The 26,795-nt window shown below is 39.8% G+C and overlaps 1 protein-coding gene across 1 annotated transcript in view; it reads left to right on the forward strand.

The window, feature by feature from the left end:
• The window catches only part of MTAP (methylthioadenosine phosphorylase), a 33,577-nt gene extending 7,081 nt beyond the window's left edge, over positions 1-26,496 (forward strand). The window contains exons 3-8 of the mRNA XM_075020300.1: positions 6,166-6,224; positions 8,576-8,743; positions 15,700-15,802; positions 19,189-19,428; positions 19,963-20,085; positions 25,557-26,496. Of these exons, the coding sequence (XP_074876401.1) occupies positions 6,166-6,224; positions 8,576-8,743; positions 15,700-15,802; positions 19,189-19,428; positions 19,963-20,085; positions 25,557-25,595 (732 nt within the window). The 3' untranslated portion in view covers positions 25,596-26,496. The remainder of the gene's footprint in view (positions 1-6,165; positions 6,225-8,575; positions 8,744-15,699; positions 15,803-19,188; positions 19,429-19,962; positions 20,086-25,556) is intronic.
• Positions 26,497-26,795: the final 299 nt, after the last annotated feature.

Consider the following 26,795-nt stretch of genomic DNA (forward strand, 5'->3'; position numbering starts at 1 on the left):
AATCCAGGGGAAGAGAGGTTGACACAGGAAGTTCATAGAAGAACTGGATCTCACCTATTCTGTAATTATCATAAGACCAGGGGAGTCTGGGTGCTTTATAATTGCCACTGGAATTATATCTTATGAAATCTACCAGTGTAAGGTTGTATACGTAGAATAAAACATCTGGCATGTGGTAACAAGAGCCATTTTATGGGTAGAAGCTTGCCAGAAAGCTCAGCACTGTGGTGTGTGACTGAAAATCTGAATCCGTGACTCCAGGGAAAACGGTTTGAGGGGAAGTAAGAGCGTAAAGAGCAAGCACAGTTTGTGTGTGCACCACTCAAGAAGGGGAAGGAGATAAAAATTAAGGGAGGAGAAAACATAATCAGAATTATGCATCTGACTTTTCCACCATCCCTTAAAATCTGTTAGCAAACTGCAAGAGAATGAAGGGAACTTGCCTCCTGTATTTTCTGTAGCCTGCTTTCCAAATGGTAGCCAGGGTTGGTCTGAATTGGAATCCACTGGCTAAACCAAACCAGTTGCCATTGCATTCCCTATTTTTTGAGACTCATGGATGGTCACAGCATCTCTGTGTCCAGAGACTGCTCACAAAGCAAAAATAGCACTATGCTTGTAGCGGATAGTAACTGAAGCCTTTGTATCCAGGAAGGATGAAACACTCTTCACCTCCTTCACAGGCATCTCTTCAGATCAGAGTTAAGGGCACAGTGGCAGCACAGCATTTGGAGGGCTGTTCTGTCACAGTGCTGGGATGCAATAGGATGTGGGTGGCCCAATTTTTGCAAAGCGGTAGGTGGCCTACAGCAGGGTTTAGTATTGCTGAGAAGAGTAGGAGTACCTGCAGGATGGCTTCTGCACAAGGGAGTGGAAAAAGCTTCCTCAATCCTGCACCTTTCGTCAGTATGGAAGGCTTTTTTAATGTCATTTAGGAAGCAGCTTAGCTCCTGTCTTTTTTATTGTGTTCTTCACAGAATGCACATGAATAGGGAAAAATAAATCTTGGTTGCCTATTGTGGTTTGTGAGAAACCTTGATCAATGGACTGGCTGTGTCTGAGGTGGTGTATTATATGCGTTTAACATAGGCTCAACTTAAAGAAAAAGCTTGTGAATATCCTGTCTCTGTGTAGGGCAGGAGGCAGGGGGTTATAACTGAGATGTTATGGTAGGAACCCACATGTGGATTCTAGATACTGTGGTGAGCTGAACTGGGACTGTCAAGCTGACCTGGATGGAAAACTACAACTTCCTGGGGCTTCTGTATCTGTGAAATTGAGCACAGCAAAACAGCAAGCTTTTGTCGTTACCCCTGCTGGTCTGTCTCTCTTCTCTCTGCCTGTAGAGCTGAACTAATAAGAACTCAGGCCGCCAGTCTGATGGTTGTTTCATGTAGATTAACTCCTGCATAGGATCTCATTAACTTCAGTGTTTGAATGGAGTTTCATCCTCGTGGGGAAACTGGTGGATCAGCCTTAATGTAAGACACACAGGGCTTAGACCACAAATTGCAGTGGCATAAAGTGCATTGAGTGGGTCAAGTTCATGGACTTCAACTGAAGCAGAAGCAAACTTCACAAATCTAATTGGTATCATTAGGTGGATCAATGTTTGCTTATTTTGCTGCTGAAACTTTTCAGCATTCAGGAAGGCGGTGTTACACAGCCTGCCTCTCTCATTTTGGAACAGAGATGAGAGAAGCAGCTATTGCCAAATGCAAAAGGGCAAACGAGAACTTCTTTTGAAGTGTGCTTGGAAAAGTTTAGAAGTTTGTGGTTTATGTTAGTATTTTTTCCTGAAGGTGTGCCTTGTCCTGGATTGTTACCGAAATAAAACCAAATTGAGATTTTTCTTCCATAAAGATGCTTTTTCATAGAGCTGTGACATCAATGGAGAGATAATCTGCCTGAAATTTTAAGAGGTAAAGGGCTTAGTCTAAATAAACTGTTCAGAACTTTGTGGTCTTTTAATTGCTGAGAGAATTAGAGATGCAACATCAAGCCTATTTTAGTTCAAGCAAAACTAGGAAGAAAGAAAATGAATGTCTGAATGCCAAAAGGAAAATGCAAGGCATAGTTAAAAAAAAAAAGTAGGTCCATTTCATTCTATCCTGTAAAAATGCAAAGTGTACAATTGTACTCTCCTTAAATTTTTTTTTTTAATGCTTAAGTTTCTTGGCAAGGATATAGCGGAAAGACTTTTAGCTGAAAGCCTTTCTGGTGGTGACATTCCTTGCCACCTTTGACAACAGCAAAATAGACATTTCTTTAATGCTGTTTCTTTACTTTTAGAAGCAGAATAATAGCTTACATTTTGTTCATATAAAGTCCTTGAATTGTCTTCTGCTTTGGCCTTCTCAAATCCTAAGAATCATTTAATAACAAAACTTACATCATTAGGGAATGTGGGGATATTTTTTTCAGGTGAAGTATAGAAAAATTTAAAGGAAACTAGTATGAGAATTTTTGCAGTTCTCTGTACTGACATTGGTCCTCCTGTGATCTTTCAAGTTACATTAGTAATCCTAGTGAAAATGCAGTACATTAGGTTTTTAAAAAATAAATATGCTTACAGCTGTTAATATTCCAGCCATCTTTTCTCCCTTGCCCACTTCCACCATTTTCATTGCATCAAAAATTTTGATTCTATGGAAAATACCCTAAAACTTTTTGACATTCCGACTCCAGATATGGAAAACATTGTTCTCTTATAGGATAAGAAAATGGCTTGCAACAGCACTTATCTTCATCATTGAATTTTGAAGCTACTAATAAAACTTTGTTCAGAATATACTTTAGTTAGATCGTTTTACTTTCTGGATGACAGAACTTGGTTCTGAATCACCTTTCCCCAAAACAGCAAAATATCTTCCTGTTTTAGAAAATTATTTTAGGTACCCCCCCTTTTTTGGTCATAGGTATATCTGGCAAAGTAGGGGCAGCAGGGGGCCCACCTCGCAAATGAGCTTTGTATGCTTGCATCAGGAAGATCAGACCATGTAAAGTGACACTTAAGCTCCTCTTCTGCCTCCCCAAAATGATGTACATCATTTGGTTCCTAGACTAGGTCACAGGTTAAATGAAAGCTTGGGGAACTTATGAGATACTTCTCCATCTCAGGTTTTCATTAGATTTTTATTTTGCTTGTTCATTCTATTTTCTGTTCCAGCTTGCTTCTGACGTGAGACCAAGGAAAAAATGAATTTTGTAAGCACCACATGAACAATACTTTATGCATATTTATGTTGCAGACAAAAGGAATTTATTTCAATTGTTTGTTACTGTCATAATTTAGGGTTAACTGCCCAGGGTTCTTTGCTTCCTTTTCTGTTTTGCAACACTGAATAATATATATCTGACTTGGATTTTGTGGAAGGGGGAAGTAGTTAAATATGTATATGAATTATTAATGTTTGACAACTTTTTATTGGGCCTTTTATTAAATCCTGCTTTAAAAATACTGTATTAGAGCTTTGAATTTAGATTGTTCCATTGGAAGTTTCTATTACTTTATCAGCATTTCAAAGCTTCTGACTGCAACTGAGGTAATATTAGAGAGGTACAGCACTGGGAAGAACTTGTGGGAAAAAGAGAGCGAAACAGAAGTATACAGTAGCTCTGTTATATGGTCAACACATAGTTTGAAATTTCTGTATCTTTCACCTGTAACTTTACACATGTTGATTTATCCTTATTTCTTCTCTTCTAATGACCCATGATACAGTATCTGCAAATTCTTTTCTTAAACTGTCAGTTCATCATTTAGCAGCACATTCTTTGTTCCAAATCTTTCCTTTTCTCTACCATGTTTCTAGCAATCATGTGCAAGAAAGGTGTTCAGGCAGTCACCTGGAAGATGCCCTGAATGTGTTCTGTGGAAATCTGTGTAAAGATGACAACCAGTCCTGTTACACAGCCACCCTGAAGCCTTTTGAAGTGACTAGGATGGCAGCAGATAGGGAAGGAAACCCTAGCTGCTGCAACCAGATTTTGAAGCCTGTTGAATTTCAAAGCTGTTGCATTGTTGCTGCATCAGCAGTGTATCCTAGTGGAGTTCTGTGGTGGGGATGAATATCAAATAGCAGTTAAATTGCACCTTTCGACCCCGAATCTTTTGGAAATTAATGCAAACTTGTATCTATCACTTGCACTAAACTTGAATATGTCACTTGTAAAGCAAAGGATCCAGTCTTCAACTTACTGATCTTTACTTTTCATTTTGACAGGAGGCAAGGAATTTTGGCTGAAGTCTTCTTTAGTTTTTAAGAGTATTTTTGTATCCTGCTGTGAGTGAAGTTGCTTGCTTATTACTTCACACAGCAAATGTGTGCTCTCTAAACAAAACAAACCCAAAAACCAAAACCCCAGTGCTGATTATTGTGAACATTCATTGAGATGGAATGTTGGAACATCAAAATTCCTTGGCACCTAGACAGCAAGGCTTTTGCCCTGTGTGAAATTTCATTCTTAAAGCCATGTCTGGTTCAGAACAGTATACATAAAGTAAGGTAAATAGATTAAACGTTTAAATGACAATAGGTTAATATTAAATGCAGACCTTTAAAAAGAAATCAGAACACACTACAGTTCTAGAAATAAAATTTCTGAACATTCCCTTTATTAAAACAACAAAGTGGTAAATCTGTGTCTGGCATAATTTAAACCTAGGTGGTTGAGTAAATTGTGGTGCTTTGAAGAGATTCCACATCAAAAATTACCCAAAGGAGCTATGCAATAGGGAGTGGAAAGTGGTGTTTTTATTAGAAATTAGTTATCTCTAAAATGCAGCTATGTGGAACTCATATATTACTTTATCCTAGATCTCTGCAAATTTTCAAGTGTATAATAGAATTAACAGCTGTAAAACTAAATGCTATCTGAAATCTTGCCGCTAGCATTAAAATACAAATAAAATTATATCAGGTAGCAGGCAACAGAACATTGCTAAATGCAAATGTGTGAGTCCTTCCAGACACTTGCAAACTTGTGATCAGTAAATAAATCATAATTTTGTTAATAGCTATTTCAGCTTTAAATCCCAAGGGCATGGAAAGAGAGGTTGGCACAGAATGGCTTCCAGCTTACTTACAGTTTCTTCTACACTGCAGTAAAAAGAGCAAAATGTGTGCAGTTCTGAATTGGGCAGGAGAAGCAGCACATCCAGCTGCACAGATGGATCTGGATTAGTTTAGTATCTAATTAAACAGAGGCTTTACATTTTTTAACAAAAAGGGAAGCTAGAAACATTCTGTATTTCAGATCCCTAATGCATATAGCCAGGAACAGAACACAGCCCACAGAGCAGTTAATTACTTGGGGGCTGCCCTGCATGGGCAGTATGACCATCTCCAAGGCAGAGCACATGTCCCAGCTGGGCAGCTAAAAATAAAACGCTCTAGCTCCCCGGCTGTTTGGTTCATCGGGAGGAATGCATGTTCTCATTGTGTAGCTGAGAGGAGAGCGCAAGCTGTCTCCTGGTCCCTCGGCTGACCAAATACAACACTGCTTCTGCCACTAGTGTACCAGAAGTTCTCTGTCATATTCCCAAAAGTGGGACTACCAGCAGCAGGGAAGAGGGAACTTATCAGGAAGCTGGGGGGTGGAGTGAAGGGTGGGTTGGAGGAGTCTAGAACTCCTCCCCACACCCCTACCATGAGCTACAGGGGTGAAGGGGGACAGAGAGGAGAATGGGGAGTGTTACAGAAAGGGACAGATTAAATGTGATTTCTTTTGGGAGGGGGCCTTTAGTAGGAAATGGCACCTGTTCAGCAAAAAGCTACCAAAGTTTACAGAAGAGAGTGAGAGGTCTAACCAATTTAAAGGCAATACCTATGTGCTTCGTTTTTTATGTTTGTCTATCACTGTTTGAAATACTGTTTCAAACTATTTGAAAGTATTACTGTTGCAAACCCTAAAGTAAGGAGTTGCAATATTGTTAGTAGGAATACAGAAAAATTGTGATAATCCCTCTGGTGTCAGGTTTGATCTTCTGTTCCAGACAGTTTTATTAATCTGCCATATCAAATTATGGAGCTCAGCAGAAGAAAATGGGAGACTACAGGGGTAACCAGTATTTCCTAACTATCCTGCTTATTTTTAAGTAGCAGTTAAGGTTTCTAATGTGATTGTCAGGCTGTAACTCATTCTTATTTGATTGTTTTGCAGCCCTCGGATGCTTTGATATTGGGAAAGATAAAAAATGTGGACTGTGTGCTGTTGGCAAGGTAAATGAGCATTTTAAGGGGGTTTATATTATGTGTCTTAAAGGTTTCTCAAAAGTTTTTTCTTTTTACATTGGGTGAACTGAATTTCTACTCTGACTTCATCTTGCTCTGGGGTTGCTAGCAAAGTCCAGCAGAAGTCTGGGGTTTTTCCTGAACAAATTTGGTGCTGCAAGTACTGAGAGTATTAAAAATACCATCTAGGTTAGGAAAGAGAAATCCAGTGGGGGGTGCTGCCCTAGTAAGAATGGCAACCTGCAAGGCTGCCTGCTCTGGTGGTAGGCTGGTGGTGCCTGATAACCTCAGTAATCCGACTGCTCCCCGTGTTTGCAAATTTCCTTTGTGAAACTGGGAAATTACCTGTTTCCAGGTTAACTCTGGTACCACTACAGACTCTTCCAAATTATTCCTTGTGATTATTAAGTCTTCTGGCTGTTACCTTTATTGCTTTTGAGGCTGCATTCCCTGTAGCTCTCCCTCCCCGGCTCATTTTTATTCAGACATCTCTTACCATACTCAGAAGAGACTCTGGAAGCAGGATCTGCAGATGAGTGCATGGAAATTTCACACTAATGTAACCATGGATATCTAAGACCAGTGTGCTACGAGGTTAAATATAAGAACACTAACACAGTTCTTAGCATCTGGACAGCATGGGCAGAGCCAGGTGCTGGTGACAGGGTCCATCAGCAGTCCCAGACAAGTCGAGGCAATGAATCCAAGTCCAGGATCCACCCAGGGAGTCCAGGCAGGAGCAGTAGGAGATGGGGCCAGAGACAGGGTTGGAGACAAGGCTGCAGAATGTGTCCAAAGGTCATCCAGAAAACAGGACTGTAGACAATCTACAGCAAGGTCTGAAAGCCATCCAGGAGACGGGGCTGGGGACAGGCACACTGTGACATAGCTCAGGCCAGGAGAGAAGGCTAGGGCCTGAGCTCAGAGGCAAGAGCACCTGGGCTCACAGACACCGGCTGTTTGGGTGGAGGCCCAGGGTGAGGCTGGCCAGGGCAATTACCACCCAGTGATGCATTCAGGGCCCTGATTCTTTTCATGCCAGTTTTTCTGTTAATCTGCTGACTGTTACCATCTCTGCAGCTACCCTTCTGTCTGTGGTTTTACTTTTCTTATCTTGCATGGACTTTGCTCATGTATTCTATTACACCTGGACAACATTTTTCTCATTTTCTCAAATGAAATGCTAAGCCAAGATCTCATAGCTGTGCTGTATCAAAGTAGGCCTTGGGCTACAGATGGCTGAACAACTCAGCTGTGGTTTACATCCTCACTGGGATTTATGACCATTCGCATATGACCATTGTGAGTTTACTTTTGGGCCTAAGGTACCTGTAACTTCATTTTGTGTTTCGGGAAAAATAACAGAGTTGCTTGTGAATGCCAGATTTAAAGAAAAAGGCACATATATTCTATAAGAAGGTTATGATAACAACTGCAACGTTTAACAATAAATCTTATCAGAAAACATGGGAATCCTGCTTGACAGTGCTTGGTCATTGTGTGTGTAACTCCCAGTTCCCAGCTGATAAAGTTCTTAAGACCTTTTGGTCTCTGTGAAGTAATCAATTGGGAAATTAAGTTCCTCCTTTCCTCTTACATGGTTGAAAATAATTTTCAAATGTGTTCAATCATTATGTGAGTGATATACCTCTGTAGCAATGACAGAGGTAACACGAAAGCTTGTCCTTATAAGACTACGTATTTCCTGTCTTGGTGAGAAAATATACTGCAACAGTGTGAAGTCGTTCTTCTGATTTATGAAAGCTGTCAGATCATTTTAAGAGCAAAGAGAAAAATGCGATGATTCTACTGTTTTCTTTGGGAAGGTGACAGATAAAAACAGTGTGTTCTTTCTGTTTTGAATTTCCCCTGATGTGCCACTCTTCTTGAGTGGGAGAATACAAACAGCACTTCTGAGCAGAAGTTTGTGGAGGTGTATGTAAATCTTAGAAACCTGTTGTAGTGTATGGAATATTTAATTTGTTATACCTGGGTTTTCAGAATCTATGGAACTGACTTGGAAAATTCAGAGAAAAATGCTTTTTGTACTCTTGAAGCTGCTAATGTCTATTTGGATTGTATTTTCAAGATTCTTTTCATTACAGTCTTGAACTTAAAAATTTTGCATTTAAAAAGAAAACTGCACCACTACTTCTTAAATCAAATCTTGAGAGAACCTGAATACAGTTAGGAAAGCTACACTGGAAGTAGCTGAAATGATCAGTTCCACTTCCAATGCTATTAGGGAAATTACATTTTCTGGAATTTTCTTTATCTTGGAGAAGGAAGACAATTTAAATCTGATTTATTTTACTCTCTTGCAACATGTATCTTTGCAGACATGGAAGGCATCATACAATTATGCCATCGAACGTCAATTACCGTGCCAATATCTGGGCATTAAAAGAAGAAAATTGTTCACATGTATTAGTGACTACTGCCTGTGGCTCATTACGAGAGGAAATACAACCTGGTGATCTTGTCATAATTGACCAGTTCATTGACAGGTGAGCAACATTGGTTTTAACTGTGTTCTTAGTTTTGGAGGAGAAAAAAGGGGACAAGTGGGGTTAAACCATATAATAACATGTTAATGTTAAATTAAGTTTTTGTGGAATGAGGTGATAGCCTCAGTTCTTATGGCAAAAAGTGAGATTCATACAAGAAGACGTGATAGGAAACAGGAATGAAATTACAAGAAATTCAGGGCTAACAGGCGTAGATGAAATACCAGGCTTTGAAGAATGACCTCGAATGAACTAAAGTATAGCTCCTTGGGAAGAGTCTTCTGAAGAGAAGATATATCCTCCTCTCAGATGTGGGAGAGGAACATGGATAAAAGCACAAGCTGTTACAAGTTTTAAGAAGAATCTGAAATGAGATGGGGGCGTGCAAGAAGGCATTGTAGGAAAATTTATGCAGTAATAATGAGGCTCTACAGAAGAGAGATCAAATGCAACACAGCAGGAAAAGAAAGGAGGTTGTTTTAAAACGAGGATAGATGCTAACTTTTTCTATTTGCTAAGAATCATAAGGAAGTAAATTTTTTCCAAAGTCTCTGTACTCCAGTCAGTCGTCCCCTCCTTGATTATCTGATGTTTAGAAAAATTCAAGCAAACGGGGGAGGGGATGAGGGAAGCTATGTTTAAAGATTGCCAAGCACACCAAATATTTAAAAAATAGTTGCACATTTTTAGAGGTAAATTTATTATTAGTACTTACAGGTGTACTATATCTGGAAGTCCTATTTGAGTATTCCACCCAATTTTAAGTGTTTGGAATGGTTTATGCAGCTTCTTTGTGCTTTGTGGGGCTGCTGGCAATATTTCTTTGCCAACTGAACATGTATACCTAGTTTTGTTCTCTGCAGTGCAGTGCTATTCAAGTTTTGACTTACTGACGTTTTTGTGTGTGTGTAGCTGAAATGCTCTTCTTGTAAGAGAGTAGATTTTAAGCAGAGTGTATCTAAATGACTAAGCACCCTGCAGGAGCAATCCCCATATAAACTGCTTCCTGTTATACTAGAGTTGATTTATGGGTGGAGAGCAGCTGTATTGCTGACAGTGGTCTTTTTTTTTTTCCCAAGTCTAAAAGTATTTAGGCTGATCACTTTGTTTATACAGATGAAATCATAATCATCCTTATTCTGCCAGTAGTACTTTGAAAGGAGTAATTTTAGTATCAATATTGATTTGTATAGGAAAGATACTAAACATACTTCCATACACGGTTTGGATGATTGTGAGTAAAGCACCAGTTATTTTGACAGCATTATCATCTAGCAGACTCCTAAGTAGGTAAGGGGAGCCTAATCGTGCTAAACTGTGAATTGCATGCATAGTAGGAAGTAGCCTCTGGCCCAGAGAGCCTGCAGTTTTAAACAAGAAACAGTTGGAATGATTGCAATTATTATCTGCTACGGATGAGGGGTGGAAGTATGGAGAAACTAACTCTTGCAGAGGTCAGGCAGAAAGACATTAACAGAGCCAGGAAATGAACCCAGATATGAAATCAGAGACCATCTGTCATCCAAAATGTCATTATCAAAATTAAAAATTAATTCTGAAGCTACCTAATCTCTTCCCGCAGCTTTACATTTCCCAGCATTTGCCAGTCTGCATCAAAACTTCTGAGCTGGAAAGGAAATGATCAGCTTGGTTAAGTTTGGGTTTTAAGGACATGTCCCTTTCAAGAAGGAAAAAAATAGGGGAGTGTTATACAACAAATCAGTATATTTATCTGATGAGAAGATGAGTGAAAGGACAGGGTTCCTTTACATTGCAGCAAAGAAGGCAAAGTATCTTGGGCTGTATTAGTAGGGGTGTTGCCAGCAGGCCAAGGGAGGTGAACCTTCTTCCCCTCTACTCAGCACTGGTGAAGCCACACCTGGAATACTGTGTCCAGTGCTGGGCTCCCCAGTGCAAGAGGGACATGGACATACTGGAGAGAGTTCAGCAAAGGACCACGAAGGTGCTGAAGAGACTGGAGCATCTTTCCTATGAGGAAAAGTTGAGAAAGCTGAGACTGTTCAGCCTGGAGAAGAGAAGACTCAAGGAGGATCTCATCAATGGGGAACCTGAAGGGAGGGTGCAAAGAAGGTGGAGGCAGGCTCTTTCCAGTGGTGCCCAGTGACAGGACGAGAGGCACTGGGCACAAACTGAAACACAGGAGGTTTCCTCTGAACATCAGAAAACACTTTTTCACTGTGAGAGTGACAGAGCACTGGCACAGGTTGCCCAAGCAGGTGGTGGAGTCTCCCTGCTTGGAGATATTCAAAAGCTGCCTGGACATGGTCCTGGGCAACCAGTTCTAGGTGGCCCTGCCTGAGCAGGGGGTTGGACCAGGTGACCTGCAGAGGTCCCTTCTAACCTCAACCATTCAGTGATTCTGTGAACTGCGTCTTCATTTAGAGTTTATTCAGGTGGTCACCAGTAGTAATGACATAGCCCATATATGAGCAGTGTTTCATTTGGGCAAGTAAGTTTTCATTTCAATGTAGAAGAGTGGGACCTTGTGGGGACTTGTTTCATGGCTTTAGGAAACCAAGAAGCTTCTTAGAAGAGCACATGTCTCAGTGTGGAAAACAATATGTAATATGAATTTAAAAATCATTACTAGCTTGCCCTTTAATTCAGAAAACTGACAAGTCATAATAGTCTGTTTCATTTGACAATTGATTTCTGTGAGAAGTCTTCTTCCCCGGTGATCTTTGCCAGTGGGTGTTAGACTGCTGGTTCTTTGGATGTAGGGTTTGCCTTTTTGCCTTTCAGATGTGTGTATCATCTGTAAGAGTGATTGTATTATATGTCATAAATCATTATGAAAACAGCGCTGCTGATGGGAAGGTAATTTCATGGGACAAAACGATTATTTGTCCACCAAAGTCTGAAAAGATGCAATTTTTCTGAAATACCTTCTAATGAAAGATCAGGGTCCTGCAAGCAAACTACGTCAGCAGTCTTGGAAAGAAGATACTGGTTAAAGCTGCAAAAACGGTCGGTTATTTTTCTTGAAAGGTACCCTGGCTTCTATATAGTTATTAACCCATACCAGGTACTACATAGCGAAGAGGCTTGGGTCTAGGTGGGAAGGATTTGCTCAAGCTGCCATTAAAATCAGTGCTTTCCAGGTGTCCAGGTACCTTTTGGTATCTGGGCTCCTCAGTAGGGAGCACATCATTACTCTCCTTCTGGCTGTGAAGCAAGAAGAAGGAATAGTGAATGGGAATGGGAGAAGACCTAGAAATTAGCAGAAAGCTGTAGGCACAAATTGTAATTTGCTCCCCTTGGGCATGTACACCGTGGCATTAATGACAGAATCTCAATATATGAAGTTGTGTAGGACTTCTACCTAGTTTAGAGCATAGGTTTGACGTACAGTGAGGAACACTGAATAGGTGTAGTAAGAACTACGTAGCAGTTCCAAACTTTTGAGAGCTTAGTTCTGCAGATCATTAGCACCACTAGTGAGTGTTTGGTTTGGTATATAGTCTCTGCTTTCTTCAGGCTTATCTATTAGTTTGTATCTTTAAGCAATAAAAGATACATTTTGTTAAGTAAGTACCAAAATATTTACATGGTGTTCTCCCTACTTCGAAATACAAAAGTAACCACAGGTACTATTATGGACTACAACAGTTGTTCTCTTCTTTGAAACAAGTGCCTAAAAAAAATCTGGAAGAATTTTTTTTTTATGTCTTTGGCTCCTGTTAGTTTATTACAGTGCTGTTAGTCAACTGGCTAGATCGGACTGATTAGGGGCTTTTTAATACTTTCTGTTTGGTTTGCTGCTGATGTTTGCTAAGAAAAGAAGAGTAAGAAGGTAACTACTTACTTGGATGACTCAGCTCAGTCAGGAAGATGCAGAAAATAGCTTAATAAAAGAAATCCTATAACAGCTGCCAACTTTATTGTTTGAATTCTTTGTGTGACATACACCACTACTCTGTAACATTTTTCATGGGAGAATTTTCTTTCATTGTTCCCAAAGAGGCAGAGCTTGCTGGGGCTGCTTTTTATACAGCAGATGCCAGTGTGAATTTTCATTTTGTTCTTTAATTACTAATAACCTGTTGATAATTCAACACTACTGGAAGAAAGGGGAAGATGATGATGATGCAAGTGGTAGAGGACTGTTTGTCACAGATGGAAATGATTGGTTTGTTCACTTACTTGAGTTGGATTTTGCTTCCTAGCATCAGTCATAGTCAGCATTGCCAGAAAATCTTGTGTTACTGTGATAAAATCAAAATGAAGGAGCAAAAGCCACCTTACTGTCTGATTAAAGGTGTGGCTATTGCTGCAAGGTGGGGCATACAAACTCTTAGCACACCTTCAAAACTGCAGTATACTCAGCTCTGAATCTGAAAAAGCAGTAAGGGCAAGACAGGCGTGGTAAAACTACGCAACAGTGCAAGGGTTTGCTTGCACTGTGAGTACCACTGTCTCCTTGAGCTTGATACACAAGCAGTTATGCACAAAAACATACATGCCCCTTTCCCAGGGAGAGAATTCCCTTTTCTCCTGTTTGGCACTGTTTCCACTGTTTGGCACAGGGTGGGTACAGTGGGGGTTCTCCATAGAGCCCTACAGAGGTCAGATGGCCAGCAGGAGCTGTGCAGCCCCAGCTCTTAGCTGCTTCCTTGTAGTTATCAGTCCAGCGCTTTCAAGTGCTGCTTCTGATCTCACCCACTGGGGGCATCTCTGTACTTTCCCTTTACGCTATCCTTGAGCCGTCTGGATTGTGCGCTTCTACTACGAATAGTGTGGCTAGTTTCTAGGCAGGCACTTGGTGACTGCTTCCTGTTTTAATGTCAACAACCAGGCAGTTGTGTAACATTCAGTCGTGCTCTGTTGTTAAGCAGGCCCTCCTTCTGATGGAGGGCATACGGACTTCTCTACATTAAAAACTGTGAGATCTAAGGAACAGATTGTCTTTGAAGAGTGCCTGTTGAGTTCCTTATATCTTGTTTCCTGCTGATTCCATAAGGAGTCACGTGGAGTACGTGGGGAAGGTCTTGAAACTCCTATGAAAAGAGGAGCCTTAGGCAGATACTGTCCTTTGCTCTCTGGCTCTTGGTCTCTGTGAGAGTAAGGCAAGAAAAGCATCTGTGATTTTGTAACCTTTGTTCTCTTTGCAAGGGATGCAGAGGAGCGGTATTGCAGTGGTGAAAATTATGTGCTGCTGCCCTGTACCTTGCAGACAGGTGTGTGGGACAGATCAGGATGGCCAACTCCTGACCTGAGTAGCAGGGCTACAGAAATGAGGAGAGGCTAAAAGGCATTCCTCTGTGACAGCCATCAATTCACAGGTAGCAAGAATCAAAGATTGGTTCAAATCTGCCTTTATTCTTGCCCTAAGCCTAGAAACTTACAGACACATCAGCTGGCCCCATATCGAATAGCTGTGGCCTTTGCAAAGTTGCAGCTTTCCATGCAGAAGAGAAGTTGTTGCACTCCGAGTACAAATACATGTGGTCCATTGCTCAGAGCAGTCATTGGTCTTACTGTTGTTACTTATTCCCATGCAGTTTGTATGTATGGTGCTAAACATAGTGGGATTTCTTTATTAGACCATGTAGTGATGTGGCCATTCTCTCCAAAGAACACAGGGTATCTGAAAGTCAGAGATTAATATTTATACATACGTGATCTTTCCTCAGGGCTTTTTTGAGTGAAAGGGCCTGACTAACAACATCTGAAATATTATAATGCAGGAAATGGATGATGACTTTTCCCATTTCCTCCAATTCTAAACAATTCATTTGCAGACACTGAAAAAAAGTGTGTAAAATTGGATACATTCTATTTGTAGCTCTTCACTATCCCATAAAGGAAAAATTAAAATTAGCGTTTCAACCGATTTTGACAGCTGTATCCCATTTTGCATATGTTTTTAATCTGCTGATCTCTTTTCCTATTTTATAACCTCACCTTTAAGGCTACCCTATTGTTTTTTGTTGTTTTTTTTTTAAATCTACTCTAACATGTAACTTGTATTTAAAACCTTCTTTTAAATATTTGCTGGTGACTTAGGTGAGGAACTGTTGTGAGCAGTATTACCAGCAGAAATTTTGTATTTTAACTGTGGATTGAATTTGGCTGTTGGCTTACTTTTCTCCTATAAAGTACAATATGTGACACGCTGGGGCGAAGAAGAGAATGTCTCAACGAATTTTGTTCCAGAAGGTTTTCGCCATCCAGTTGGCTGAATCAGCTTGAGGCAGTGCATTTGAAGGTAAAGTGATAGTGGGTAACAGTTCCAGTTGTCAAAATGGCATGCTGGATGGTAATTTCTGCAGCATGTTTGACCATTTTCATGCAAGCAAACAGTTTCTCAATTGAAAGAAGGGAGAAAAAGGATTTTTCTACTTGCAAGCTGCCAATGCATGTGTGTAATCTTTCTGAGAATACGAAGGCACCCTGTTCCAGGGTTTTTCTCTGGGTTTTGAATTCATACCTCTTTTGTTCAGGAAGCTGTTCCTATAAATTCCCATCCTTTCAATGTAGGAATGCAATGATATGAGCAAGCTCTATTTTGACAAGCTTTGTGGTAATTCAGACTTGATTCCTTCCCTTCCTGAAAGCTTATTGTGCTCCTTTTTTTCAGAGATTACTTGCCTGACTATTAAATTTAGCTGATTTCTTTTGGGTAGAATCGCAGCATAATGTAGCTGTTTGTGTCATTTAGGAGCAAATAAGCACTTCAGTGTTTTGTTAACAGTAGATTTTCTCTAATTAATTGACAGTGCAGTACTGAAGTAACAGTTTTATTTTTATACTCTTGAGCTCAATTCTGAAAGGTTTGTACAGAGGCAAAACAGGATTACAGGTGGTCATTAATATCATACTGATACTTTTGTTCCCTCGCAGGTATGCTATGTTTTCTGAATTGTGTAAATTTCTTGCTTTCTCTTCTGTTTCATTCCCACTCTTCTCCCTAAGCATGTTTTCTACTTTTCTAGGACAACTAAAAGACATTGTACTTTATACGATGGGCAACATTCCTCTCTTCCAGGAGTATGTCATATTCCAATGGCAGAGCCGTTCTGCACCAAAACCAGAGAGGTTAGTGAATTTTATAATAGTATTTAGAAATTTTTTTTTTTACGGCACTTATTCATGATATAGTACTCTAATTATGCATTCTTAGAATACAGAGGTAATCCGCACCTCTTTATTCCCATTTCTCAGATATATATGATGGTATTAAGGAAAATTTAACATTTGGAAGGCATGGGAAGTAAAAGATCTTGTGTCTATAGGAGCTGTCTTCCTAAGGGGGATATGCGGAAGATGTCAGTTGGCAACCTAGATTTCCCTGGGGTCTTAATAACAGGACAAAAGATCTTTATTTATCAGGTAACAAGCCAAGAGAGGAACAAAGTGGATAAAGCAGGAAGATAGAATTAGGAATTAGTTCCTTTTTGTTCTGAATAAAACTGCACCTATGGTAGAGACACTTTACATACTTAATACAAAAATTGAATAAATAGTAGTTTAGCATTCACAGAAATTACAATATTGCATTTGTGCTTTTATGCATTGTAGCAGTGGGTGGTGGTGAAGAGTCAAGGCTTAGTTTAAAGGATATTAAATGTAGAAACAAGCCAGATTACAGTAGGCTTTTATTCTTAACTGTTGCTCTTAGTTTTGTCACTTCAAGATTTTCAGGCTTCAAAAACAGTTAGACTAAGCAGTGTGAAACACTGCTCTGTTTTTCAGCACCTTTATAAGCTTCTGGGGGGGGAGTGTATCTGTGATTAAATATGCCAACTTAGTGTATTCTTAGACCTGAGGAAAAGAGAAGGTGAAGATTGAACTGCGTACTTTGTGCTGTTGTGGAATGCTCTGATGAGAAGCTGCAAGGAGGTACATTCTCCAGGGGCACAAGAATGCTTACAGAATCAGTCATATCCATCTAAGAGACGCAGTTACTGCACTGAGCAGGACAAAGCTGAATTGTGAAGCAGGTGGCCCAATCTGTACCCAGAGCATGTACAAATATTTGTACTACTGAGCAATAAAGTAAAGACATTTTAAATCTCATGAGGAAACAAACTACTACATATTATACATGTGCATGCTTTTGCCCTTCATAATTTGAGCAGCAAATTAGGCAAAAGACTTTGCATTTTTCATGCAACAAGAGCCTATCACATGCTCTTACTGAAGATTAGTTAGCATATAGTTGCTTACTGATTTTGAGCATGATGTCATGTCACAACAGATTCAAGGAGTTTATTGAGAGCTAACTGTACACTTTCTGAAATGGATTAAAAACAGTGTTATTACTGAAGTGATTGGCAGTACTTCACACTGTGTCTCTTTCTTCTTTTTTGAAAAAGGTAGGCAGATATGCATAAGCCATTTCCTGAGCTTGCAGGAAACATACACCAAGGCTAGTTTTCATTCGATTGTTAAGTAGCTAGAGACAGTGTTCTTTGGGTATTACATTTTTTTAAAAGCCAACAGAGAAATGCTCCTTTTCAAACAGAGAAAAAAACATTTAGGTACTTCCCAGTCTCGCATGTGATCATTATCTCATTAGCCTATGGGTTCTAATCAGCCTAACAGATGTTTTAAAGAACATGTGGTTTTGAGGTCTTAGTGAGGCTGAAAAGGGATACTTTCATTTAATTTGAAAATACCAGATTAAAGTGACTTAAACTTTTTTCCTGGAACTATCCCTGAAAGTTGTTTGGATCATTTCAGCCCAGTTTATCCTAATTCAGGGGAATTTCGTAGATAAATGCAATAATAATAAACCCAAAACTATTAATGTAATAGACTATTTAAGGAATTTTGCATTAAAACATCTGAAAACTTTATATTAAATTGTATTTGTGCAAATACAAGAAAATACTCTGGTTTACTTGGTTTATGCACTGTAAATTAAATGAGAATCTGAAAGGAGTTTATCTTTTCTCCAACTGCAAATTTTTTAATAATGTAGGGTGCCTTGGTTATTACTGTTTTCCAAAACTGGTGCTCACTGCAATATCTTATAGGGAGTGAAGTTGGAACTTTGTAAAAAGTTTCGGGGAAATACTGTTCAACTGTGGTTTAAGTCAAATCACAACTGAACTTGTCTATTGATATATTAGCAATGTCTAATTAACTGGCTATCAGTGAATCATATATTCAGAGTTAATATCAGCAATAAACCACAATATTAGGTGTAATTAATATTAGATTAACTTACAGCATGTTAATAAACACCTACAAATTTCTAAGTGTCATTCTGTGGCTAATCCCCAGAAGCTCTGCTTTACCCCTACATGCATATTCACGCAGTTGCATGCACAAATACCCTTCCCCAGCACGTATTGGTTACATGCATACCCACCCTCTTCGGGAGTGCAAGTTTACCTGTTCATATGCATCTGCAGTGGGAGATGTGGGTATTTGGGCTTTATGTGTGCTTGTACTCCTCCACACAATCCACTGATCCACATTCCAGCAAGGAGACACCTCACAAGGTCACACAGTACACTCGAGGTATTGCTGCTTGTAGCACCCGTGTATGACAGGTTGACCAACCAGCTGGAGTGCAGGCTTTGCACATCATTTTGCTCCGCCTGGCCTGTGTGAAGGTCATGATGCTGATAAGTCAGCTTCTAGTGGTGTCAGACTAGGTTTTCACCACTGCTGTGCTGTGAAGTTCTCTTCTGTCCTGTCACAAATTTTCATGGTGCTTTTATACTTATTTTCAAGCGTTTCTTTTCTGTTGATGGTCATTTTAAACAGATGTCATCATAGTTACTTTCCCCTTCCTACTCAGGACACTTATGGGTGTCCTAGTCCCATTTACACATGCTGGTACACTCTTATTCCTACTGTATCGACTGGTGTTACCCAGGCCATTTACCAAGAGACAAAGTCATGATGATGCTGCCATATACAAGGTCCTAGTTGGAACTGTAAAGACTAATGTGAAGTACATGGTATATGTAAAGTGCACAGCTCAGTCACTGACATGGGAAAATGTAGTAATAATTTCTCTACAGATTCCCAGGGTACTCTTTGAAGTACGTGCTTGTAAAGTTTTACTTTCAAAAAGTAAATTTCCTATTACTGTTCTCACCACCTCAACTCCACCATGTGGTAATGTAGCGCTCAATGGAGCGTTTTCACCATTCTATTCTCAAGGTAAGCACAGCCTAAATATCATGCAAAAATCTTCTGTTTTCCAATCTTCTTGATCTGCACTGAAAACAATAATCCAACTGATACTAACAAACTCAGATATCATTCCTGTTAGTAGGACTATTAATTTCTCTTGCTGGATGAGGAAACTGAAACTGATCCTTGGTTTTGGACAGCTGTAGCCCTGAGAAGCTTGACTGCTTTGTATAAAGCTAATTTCTTTTGTATATAGGTTTTTTGATGGAATGCAAAAGCAGTGCACCAGGGGAATTGTTTCCTTTTCCTGATATTGGCCTCTTTTGCAGGTTCTTATTGAGACTGCCAAGAAGCTTGGGCTCCAGTGTCATTCCAAGGGGACAATGATCACAATCGAAGGCCCACGTTTCAGTTCTCGAGCAGAAAGCTTGATGTTTCGCAGCTGGGGAGCTGATGTTATCAACATGACCACAGTGCCTGAAGTGATTCTTGCGAAAGAAGCTGGAATGAGTTATGCTAGTATTGCCATGGCAACAGATTACGACTGCTGGAAGGAACATGAAGAAGCAGTGAGTGAAGCTTTTTTTCCTCTGGGTCTTGTCCTGAGGGATCTGGATGAGAACCTGTAGGTTTTGATAAGAGATCACATACTGAACTAAATCTGTTCTTACTTAGATCAGTATCACTGAGTTATTCTGGATGAACAATTGTGAAAGTAAGAACGTAAAGTAAGAAGAAAGAAAGTAATTGTTGCTACCTCATTCATTTTCATAAACTTGCTTCACTACTAGCAAACCTTTTATCTCCTCTTGTCTGAATCATGGAGTCTGTGTGTATGAAGCTCATGAGCTCTGTGTATGAGCTTGTCCTCCCATAATTGGTCTAGTGTTTTTTTCTTTTGCGGCTCTCTGCAAAATGATGTATCTATTTTAGTTCTCCTATTTGTGTAAAATACAATCAGACATAAAGCCACAGAGGAAAGAAGTTTTTAATGGCTAAAAAGATTGTGGCATTTTAAGGCTTCACCTTAATGATTTATTTGGGTATTTAAAATGTGTGCCATCAAAATTGAGAGGCAGCACTCAGTTTTATTGTGTTTCTAGGTGTCAGTGGATAAAGTTTTGAAGACGCTGAAAGGGAATGCAAATAAGGCTACTAGCATACTCCTTACTGCTATACCTCAGATAGGTTCCATGGAATGGACCGACACCCTGCACACCCTGAAAGTAAGTACACACATGAGGCTGATGAGTACTGGGGACAGTGTATGCATATGTACACATAATACAGGTATATGTTCCAAGATGTTTCTGCTGAAATCATAACTTCTTAGAGTAGATGCTTCAACAAACCAAATCCATTCAAGATGGGCAAACAAATTCATTAAGACTCTCATAAGCTTTATTGCAAAGATCTAGCTTCCGTTTCAAAAGAAATGTTACAAAAGGAAAAAAAAAAATAAGGACATCTGTGCATGGTTGATGAAGTGTTACCCTTCATAGCACAGGTAAGGTACAAAATTATGTGAGTATCCAAATGAAAAACCCATACCTCCACTCAGCTTTAGCTTAGATCTTAGAACAACAGAAACCCAAGCGGAGAAGACTGAACCAAACCAGAAACATTATGCTCTCTTTAATATATAAAAGGAGAGGAGTCTGTTACAACATACAGGTAATAACCAGACTGAAATTATTAGAACTGTGGTCTTCCACAGGTTTCAGATCCATAGGGCGTGAAAAAAAAATGAAAAAGAAAAACATTTCAAAATATATTGGTGAAGGAATTTTTAGGCAGAATTTTTCTTAGGCAAGAGTTTACTTACATCAACTCTGTTTCATAGGTATGCTTGAGGTTCGTATGTGGCTATAACATAGAGGGAAAGAACAACGTTAAAATAGTTTGGGTGTCTGTCCAGCTTCTCGACAAGCTTTTTGTGACAAGTAGCCACTTCCAAGAGTATAAAAGCATGAAGCATGAGAGCAACTGAGGATTATATTGAGATGGTATGGGAGACAGGGAAGGAGAATTGGAATATGAAAGGCAAAGAGCAGACAGAAGTGGGCCACAAGGATCTCTGTTAGTGGAAGCAGCAGCAGTCTAAAAAGGAGGAAGCCTGTTGAGGAAACTTTTGAGAGAGTCCAGTCTCTGATAACTCTCTCCTGTCTTAGGTTCTTTCTCTTTTCACTGTGTTGACTGAAATTTGAATGGGTAAGAAAGATGAGCACAGATAATAAGTCATGTCTTCATATCTCTGAAAGTGTGTCCTTGAAATTCAACTATCAACAGAACTGTATATGCTGTAAAAATCTTCCATGTCTTCTGATTGGGATAAAATTTTCAGTTTTGTTTCCAGTATGGTTCTCTTGTCAGTGACTCTCATCTCTAGTTTAGTCAGTGTCCTAAAGGAAAGACATATTAAGCAAAATTCACCCCAGACGCTTTTAAGCATACTTGACCAGGACAGGTTCATGGAGGTCCAACCCAAACACTTGAAATGAGTCTTTTGCTGATTCTTCACTAGAAAACCTACTTTTTATTAGGAAGCTTTGGATTATGTTTATGACTATTCCTCAACCAGTTATCTGAAACAGCTATTTTAATGTTTGCTCTATACATTTATGAGAGGCAACAAACTTTTCCCTTTCCCCTTTGCAGTGTTTAGGAAGTTGTGTCATGGATGGGTAAGGGGGGCAACAGAATCAGTATTCCTTCTCCACTCTAATCCACAGAAAACATTTTCAGAGGACTGGGCCACACTTTTTTTTTTAATACAGATGCCTAGCTATACAAAAAAAACTCAGAGTTTGAACAAGTAATCTAAAAAATGTGCTAGATATTCCTCAGCTACTTTGGCCATGCTAGCATGGAAGGAAATTTCCCAGGTATATAACGCTGCTTAAGTACTGAGGGATCTGCCTCCAATTCTGGTGGGTGTACTTCAGTAAGCAGTGTCCTGTTGGTTTTCCCTTGCATGATTGTCGTGATTCTTCATTGAGAGTGAAAGAGCAGGTGACTGGAAAGAGCTGGCACTGAGTTTGCAAGGTTGCCCTTTAATGAACGCTAGCCCTTCTTTCATTTCATTGTCAGCTGTTTAAAACACCAATGCAAGTGCTTCCTCCAGCTCCGTCCCTGAACTACTATTTGCTGAAAGAAAATATGCACCAGAGGAAGAGTCACTCCATTCTAATGTAGCTTCTTACACTCTTTCTCTTAAGCATCTGCTACTGCCGGGTATCAGTGATGCGTATTGAGATAGTTTCACGTGGGCTTGGCAACTCTTACATGTTTATGCTCTTTGCTGATAGTGGCTTGGTCTGAGTGATAATATACTGAGAAAGGGAGTTGATCTGAAGACATTAGAAGAACTGGAAACAGGAACTAGGTATTGGCAGTGAGGACTGAGATTCTATGTCAGGAGAGTAGGAGTCAATTGGTTTTGATTTAACACAACGAAGTACACTGGAAAAGTGACAGGGAAGTCTGAGGCTTTGGAGGCTTCCTCTGATTTTACTTAGGAAGGGCAGGAAAGGCTACAAATCTTTCTGTTTGAGGCATTAAATGGTGGTAGAGTAGATGAAGGATTGGTCCTAGGCTTCTGTGTTAATGAGTAAGGACAGAGGCAATTTTGCAAAACAGCAAAGAGAGAGATGCATGTATGTGCCTCTCTGTGAGTGCATACAAGTGTGTAGTTGAACCATAAAGAGTTTTAAAAAACTATTCTCTTTGTTGATTTGAAGTGTAAAAAACTATTCTCTTTGTTGATTTGAAGTGTTCTTCTGTATATTTTACTCTGGGAATTTTGAAAGTCAGATGATGGGTTTTTTGAACTGATCTTTCTGAGGCACCTTTTCCTAGAGCTTGAAGGCAACTCCTCTTGCATGCCCTGTGGTAATGTGGTAAGGAACACAGACAAGGAGGGAGCTGAGCAAGACTGCATCTGGTACTCTGCTGTCAGTGATGATGTAAAGCCATGCCAGCCTATATCTAAGCTGCAGCTGGGCATCTCAAATGGACATTTGCCAGTGTCTGTTTCCAGTGTTTGGGGAAGCATGTGAAGCTATGAAGTTCTACATGGACACAGCTTTTCCTTTCTGAGCTCTGTAATCTGGCTGCTGTGACTGGAGGAACTTCACCAGGCAGGAGAAAACATGCTGCCAGTCTCTTTGCCCACCTGCATTGACCTATCTGCTCCCATGGCGGTATACATCCCACCCACCCACACATGTGGTGATGCCACCTCTGAATCTCACAGTGGTCTTTAGGAGACCCTGGAGTGTTGAAACAAGAATGTCCAAGGGCTGTTTTTCTGCTAAAGGATAGGCTGCCTGCCATCCATTCCTTTTCATGTCTTTTCATCTATGATATGCCAGTGCGTTTAAGTGTAGTTTGAAAGTTACTATTTTTTAACTGCCTAAGATGTCTTTAGGCCAGTATTTCCTGGCTCTGTTGCTGTGAAAAGAGATCATTCTCCAGGCTTAGGTTACATAAGCTTGAAAAAAATGTTTGGAGCAAACTTTTCTGCGGGCACAGCATGTATCTAGAGCCTGTCATTTTGAAGCATGGCCAGGGTACAAAGCCCTTGCTCTTTCAGAACAGAGTATGACCACATTGTATTTATGTCATGGATCAGGAGACACAGATGATGCTGTTGATCACAGTGATTTCTGGCTGGTGTCAGGGAAATTTCTGGATAGGAGGGTCAACCATGGGTGATATACAGCTGGATCTGCTGTTCACTGAGAAGAGTTGTTTAGTGAGGTGACAATCAGTGGCAGTTGTTGCTGTAATTCTCATTAAATAGTGGCTTTCCACACCCTATAGGGAGCAAGGAGGGCAAGTAGCGGAGTACAGATGCTGGAGTTCAGGTAAGCGTACTTGGGTTTAACCAGTGAATCATCTCATGGGCGGCAGCTCTGAAGGGGCAAGGAGCTCCAGAAAGCTGGCAGGTCTTTAAGGGCAGCATTCTCTAAGCACAGGGGTGATCCACAGAAAGACTAACTGGGAGACTGACTTGGCTAAACAGGAAACAGAGCTCCAGTGTGAAAATGCAGCATTCAAGGGTTGGAAGCAGGGACAAACTACAAAGAAGGAATCCAGAAGCAAGAGCAGGCATGTAGGGTTGATTTCAGGAAAACCAGACCTTGCCTGTAGTTGACACTTCGAAGGGACATCAAAGGCAACAAGAACTTCAGCCACTGCCTTGATATCAAAAGCTGATCAAGTAAAATGTGCACTCATTGCCTAACGAAGTAAACAAATCAGCAGACAATTTCAAAAGGGAACCAGTATAGTAGATTATTTTTTATCTTTGTTAGGAAAAGTATTGGTGAGAGAGGAAAAACTGTCTTGTTGAAAAGAATTGTAACTCATAACAACTGGCAATTGAGCTCTGTACTTTTATTAGAGTAAGGTTCAACCCCATGCGGATTGGGAGAGCATCTGTACTGGGATGGTAAAAGGAATGTCATGTTAGAACTGATTTTTCTTACAGCATGGGTGTAAGAAAATCAGCTTGTGGTGAGGTGTCAGAGCTTCTGTGAATGCTCCTCAGGTAAACTTCTTGACTCTGTGAGGAGACCTGCTGATAGTACCTGCTGTTTTTTGAACTTCTGTACTAGCCTATGTGAAATGGTATTTGTCAGACCTCTGATACAAGGAATAATGTTGTTTTTTGGTAAGAGACCTGTGGTAAGTGAATACTGTGGGATAGTTTAGATTGGGTAAGGTATCTGTAGATGTGTTTCAGCACACTTCGTCATTGACATACTTGGACTTTTAATATGTTTGGTAGCTAACAAGTCCAAGGACATAAAGGTTAACATTTTTCATCCATTTTTTCTAGTCTATCACAAACTGAAACTGACATCATATGTTATGAATATAGAGCTCTGATCTAGTAAATATTCTTGAGTAATTTTCTTCCTCAAAAAATACCTCAATGAAATCAATGAACATACTTATGTGACTAGGGTGAATCGGCTCAGGTGAATAAGGTGGAGGGGAAAAACTCATTGAGGCTTCACTTCAACTGTAGTTGCATTGGTCTACATACTGTGGTCCTTGCAGGCTAAGGTCCTCTCAGGAAAGCTGAAATTGAAATGTTTCTTAGGTCCTACCCTTGAATGAGGCTGATGTCAAAGTTGGCTGTCCCTGCATAACATGAGTATTTCATTTACTCCCAATCAGTGCACCTTCAGAGAAACGTTTCTGTTCTTGATAGCTGTACTTCAAAATTGATGAAGAAACATGTAGAAATCACTTTTGTAAAGGAAATTCATTTTCAGAGCCTTCTGATAATATTTGTAAAGAGCTTTCTATGAATGTGATGTATGTAAGCCAGTATGCTAGCCTTAAAAACAAAAAGCAAGCTGCACAATTTGTCATTTGTAGCCTGTGATCCTGAAGTCCTTAATTTAGTGTTTCTGCAATCTGATTGTTGTTCTCAATACCAATAAGCCTGTTACATAGATACAAAGTTGTAATGACAAGTCCTTGAACTGTTGTAGCGTATGCCCTCCCTGCAATTCTTTTAATTTTTGTGGTATTGGAGGAAGTTGGAGATACTATCAACATGGAAAGAGTTACACATGTTTGTAATCCAAATGGAAGCAATGTAGTCTGCCTTTATGTTGAAAAGTAATTCTGCTCTGCATTGGCAGAGGTAGCATTCATCTACTTTGGCTTTGTATTTCAGACAGCAGTGCAGTGTTCAGTCCTCCTGCCAAAGCAGTAACAACCTGGATGGACTTTGAAGTTTGGGTGCTCACAAGGAAGAGTGGATCACTTTCAAACTTCCAGAGTTTATAATATCTTCAAGAGTTGTTACAAGTGTAAAAGAATGGAGTAAACGTTGACCAATGATAATGTATAAGGCAGCTTTTGTAACCTTTATCATGCTTCATAATGTATAAGATGGCTGAATTTAGATTTTTGAGTATGTTTTAAACTAGAAATAGCCTTACTGTCAAGCTGGATCAGGCAGTGGCCGAAGAAAAAAGTCAGCAGCAAGTTGTCATCCTCTATTCAGTGATACCTTTAGTTGATGGAAGAAAGGAAAGACTAGGTAATACTCTGTTGCAATTTTGTAAGATATAAGAAAGCAGATTCACAGGTATGCTATTTGCTTTGCAATTTCTGCCTCCCATCTTTTCCTTTGACAAGGCAAATGGTTACAGTTCACTCCAGAAACATACCAGAAACCGAACAGGCCATTTCAAATTATACTATTTTTATACATTATCCGTATTTTTTATTTCAGTAGGGTTTTTTTAAAAGCAGTGGGTTTTGTTTGTGTGCTAGAAGACATGGTTTAATAATTGTGTTTCTTTCAGAGCAGCAGTTGTGTAATGAATGAATGTTCTTATTTAGGTAATGCCTAAGTCAAATTTGTGCCTGAAGATTTACTTACGTGACTTACAGAACGGTACAGAAAAGTACTTTGCTTCCAGTGTCCTGAACACTGTGCTGGCCTTTTGCTGCTTCATTGATCTGAAAAACTCCAGGTTTAGTTTCTGGTTTAAGTGATGAATGTGCTCAAGTGCTTTGAATGTATGCATTTCTTTTTTTTAATACAACTTGACTTCAGTAAAATAATCTGCAGCTTCTTGTCTAGTAAATAAAACAAATGAAACCTATGCTTCTCCAAACTGTGTGAAATTGTTTTTTTTTATTTGCTTCTAGTCATTAGTGAGTGAATTTTGTTTGTCTGACAACGACTTTTGCCATTCATGGAACAGGTTGATGATGATACCTTGTAAACATCCCTTTTAGAAAGACCACTTTTAGAAAATACTGTGCTGTTTAGAACTTAAGATTCTAAGTCCCTGAAACAACAGGGACTGCTGAGACAGAAGTGGATCAGAATGCAATCCAAGCCAAGAAAGGGAGAAGTCAGAAACATGAAAGGTACGGATTCTCACAGCAATGTGAAAAA

This window comes from Buteo buteo, chromosome Z (genome assembly GCF_964188355.1).
Source record: "Buteo buteo chromosome Z, bButBut1.hap1.1, whole genome shotgun sequence".
Classification (NCBI taxonomy): Eukaryota; Metazoa; Chordata; class Aves; order Accipitriformes; family Accipitridae; genus Buteo; species Buteo buteo.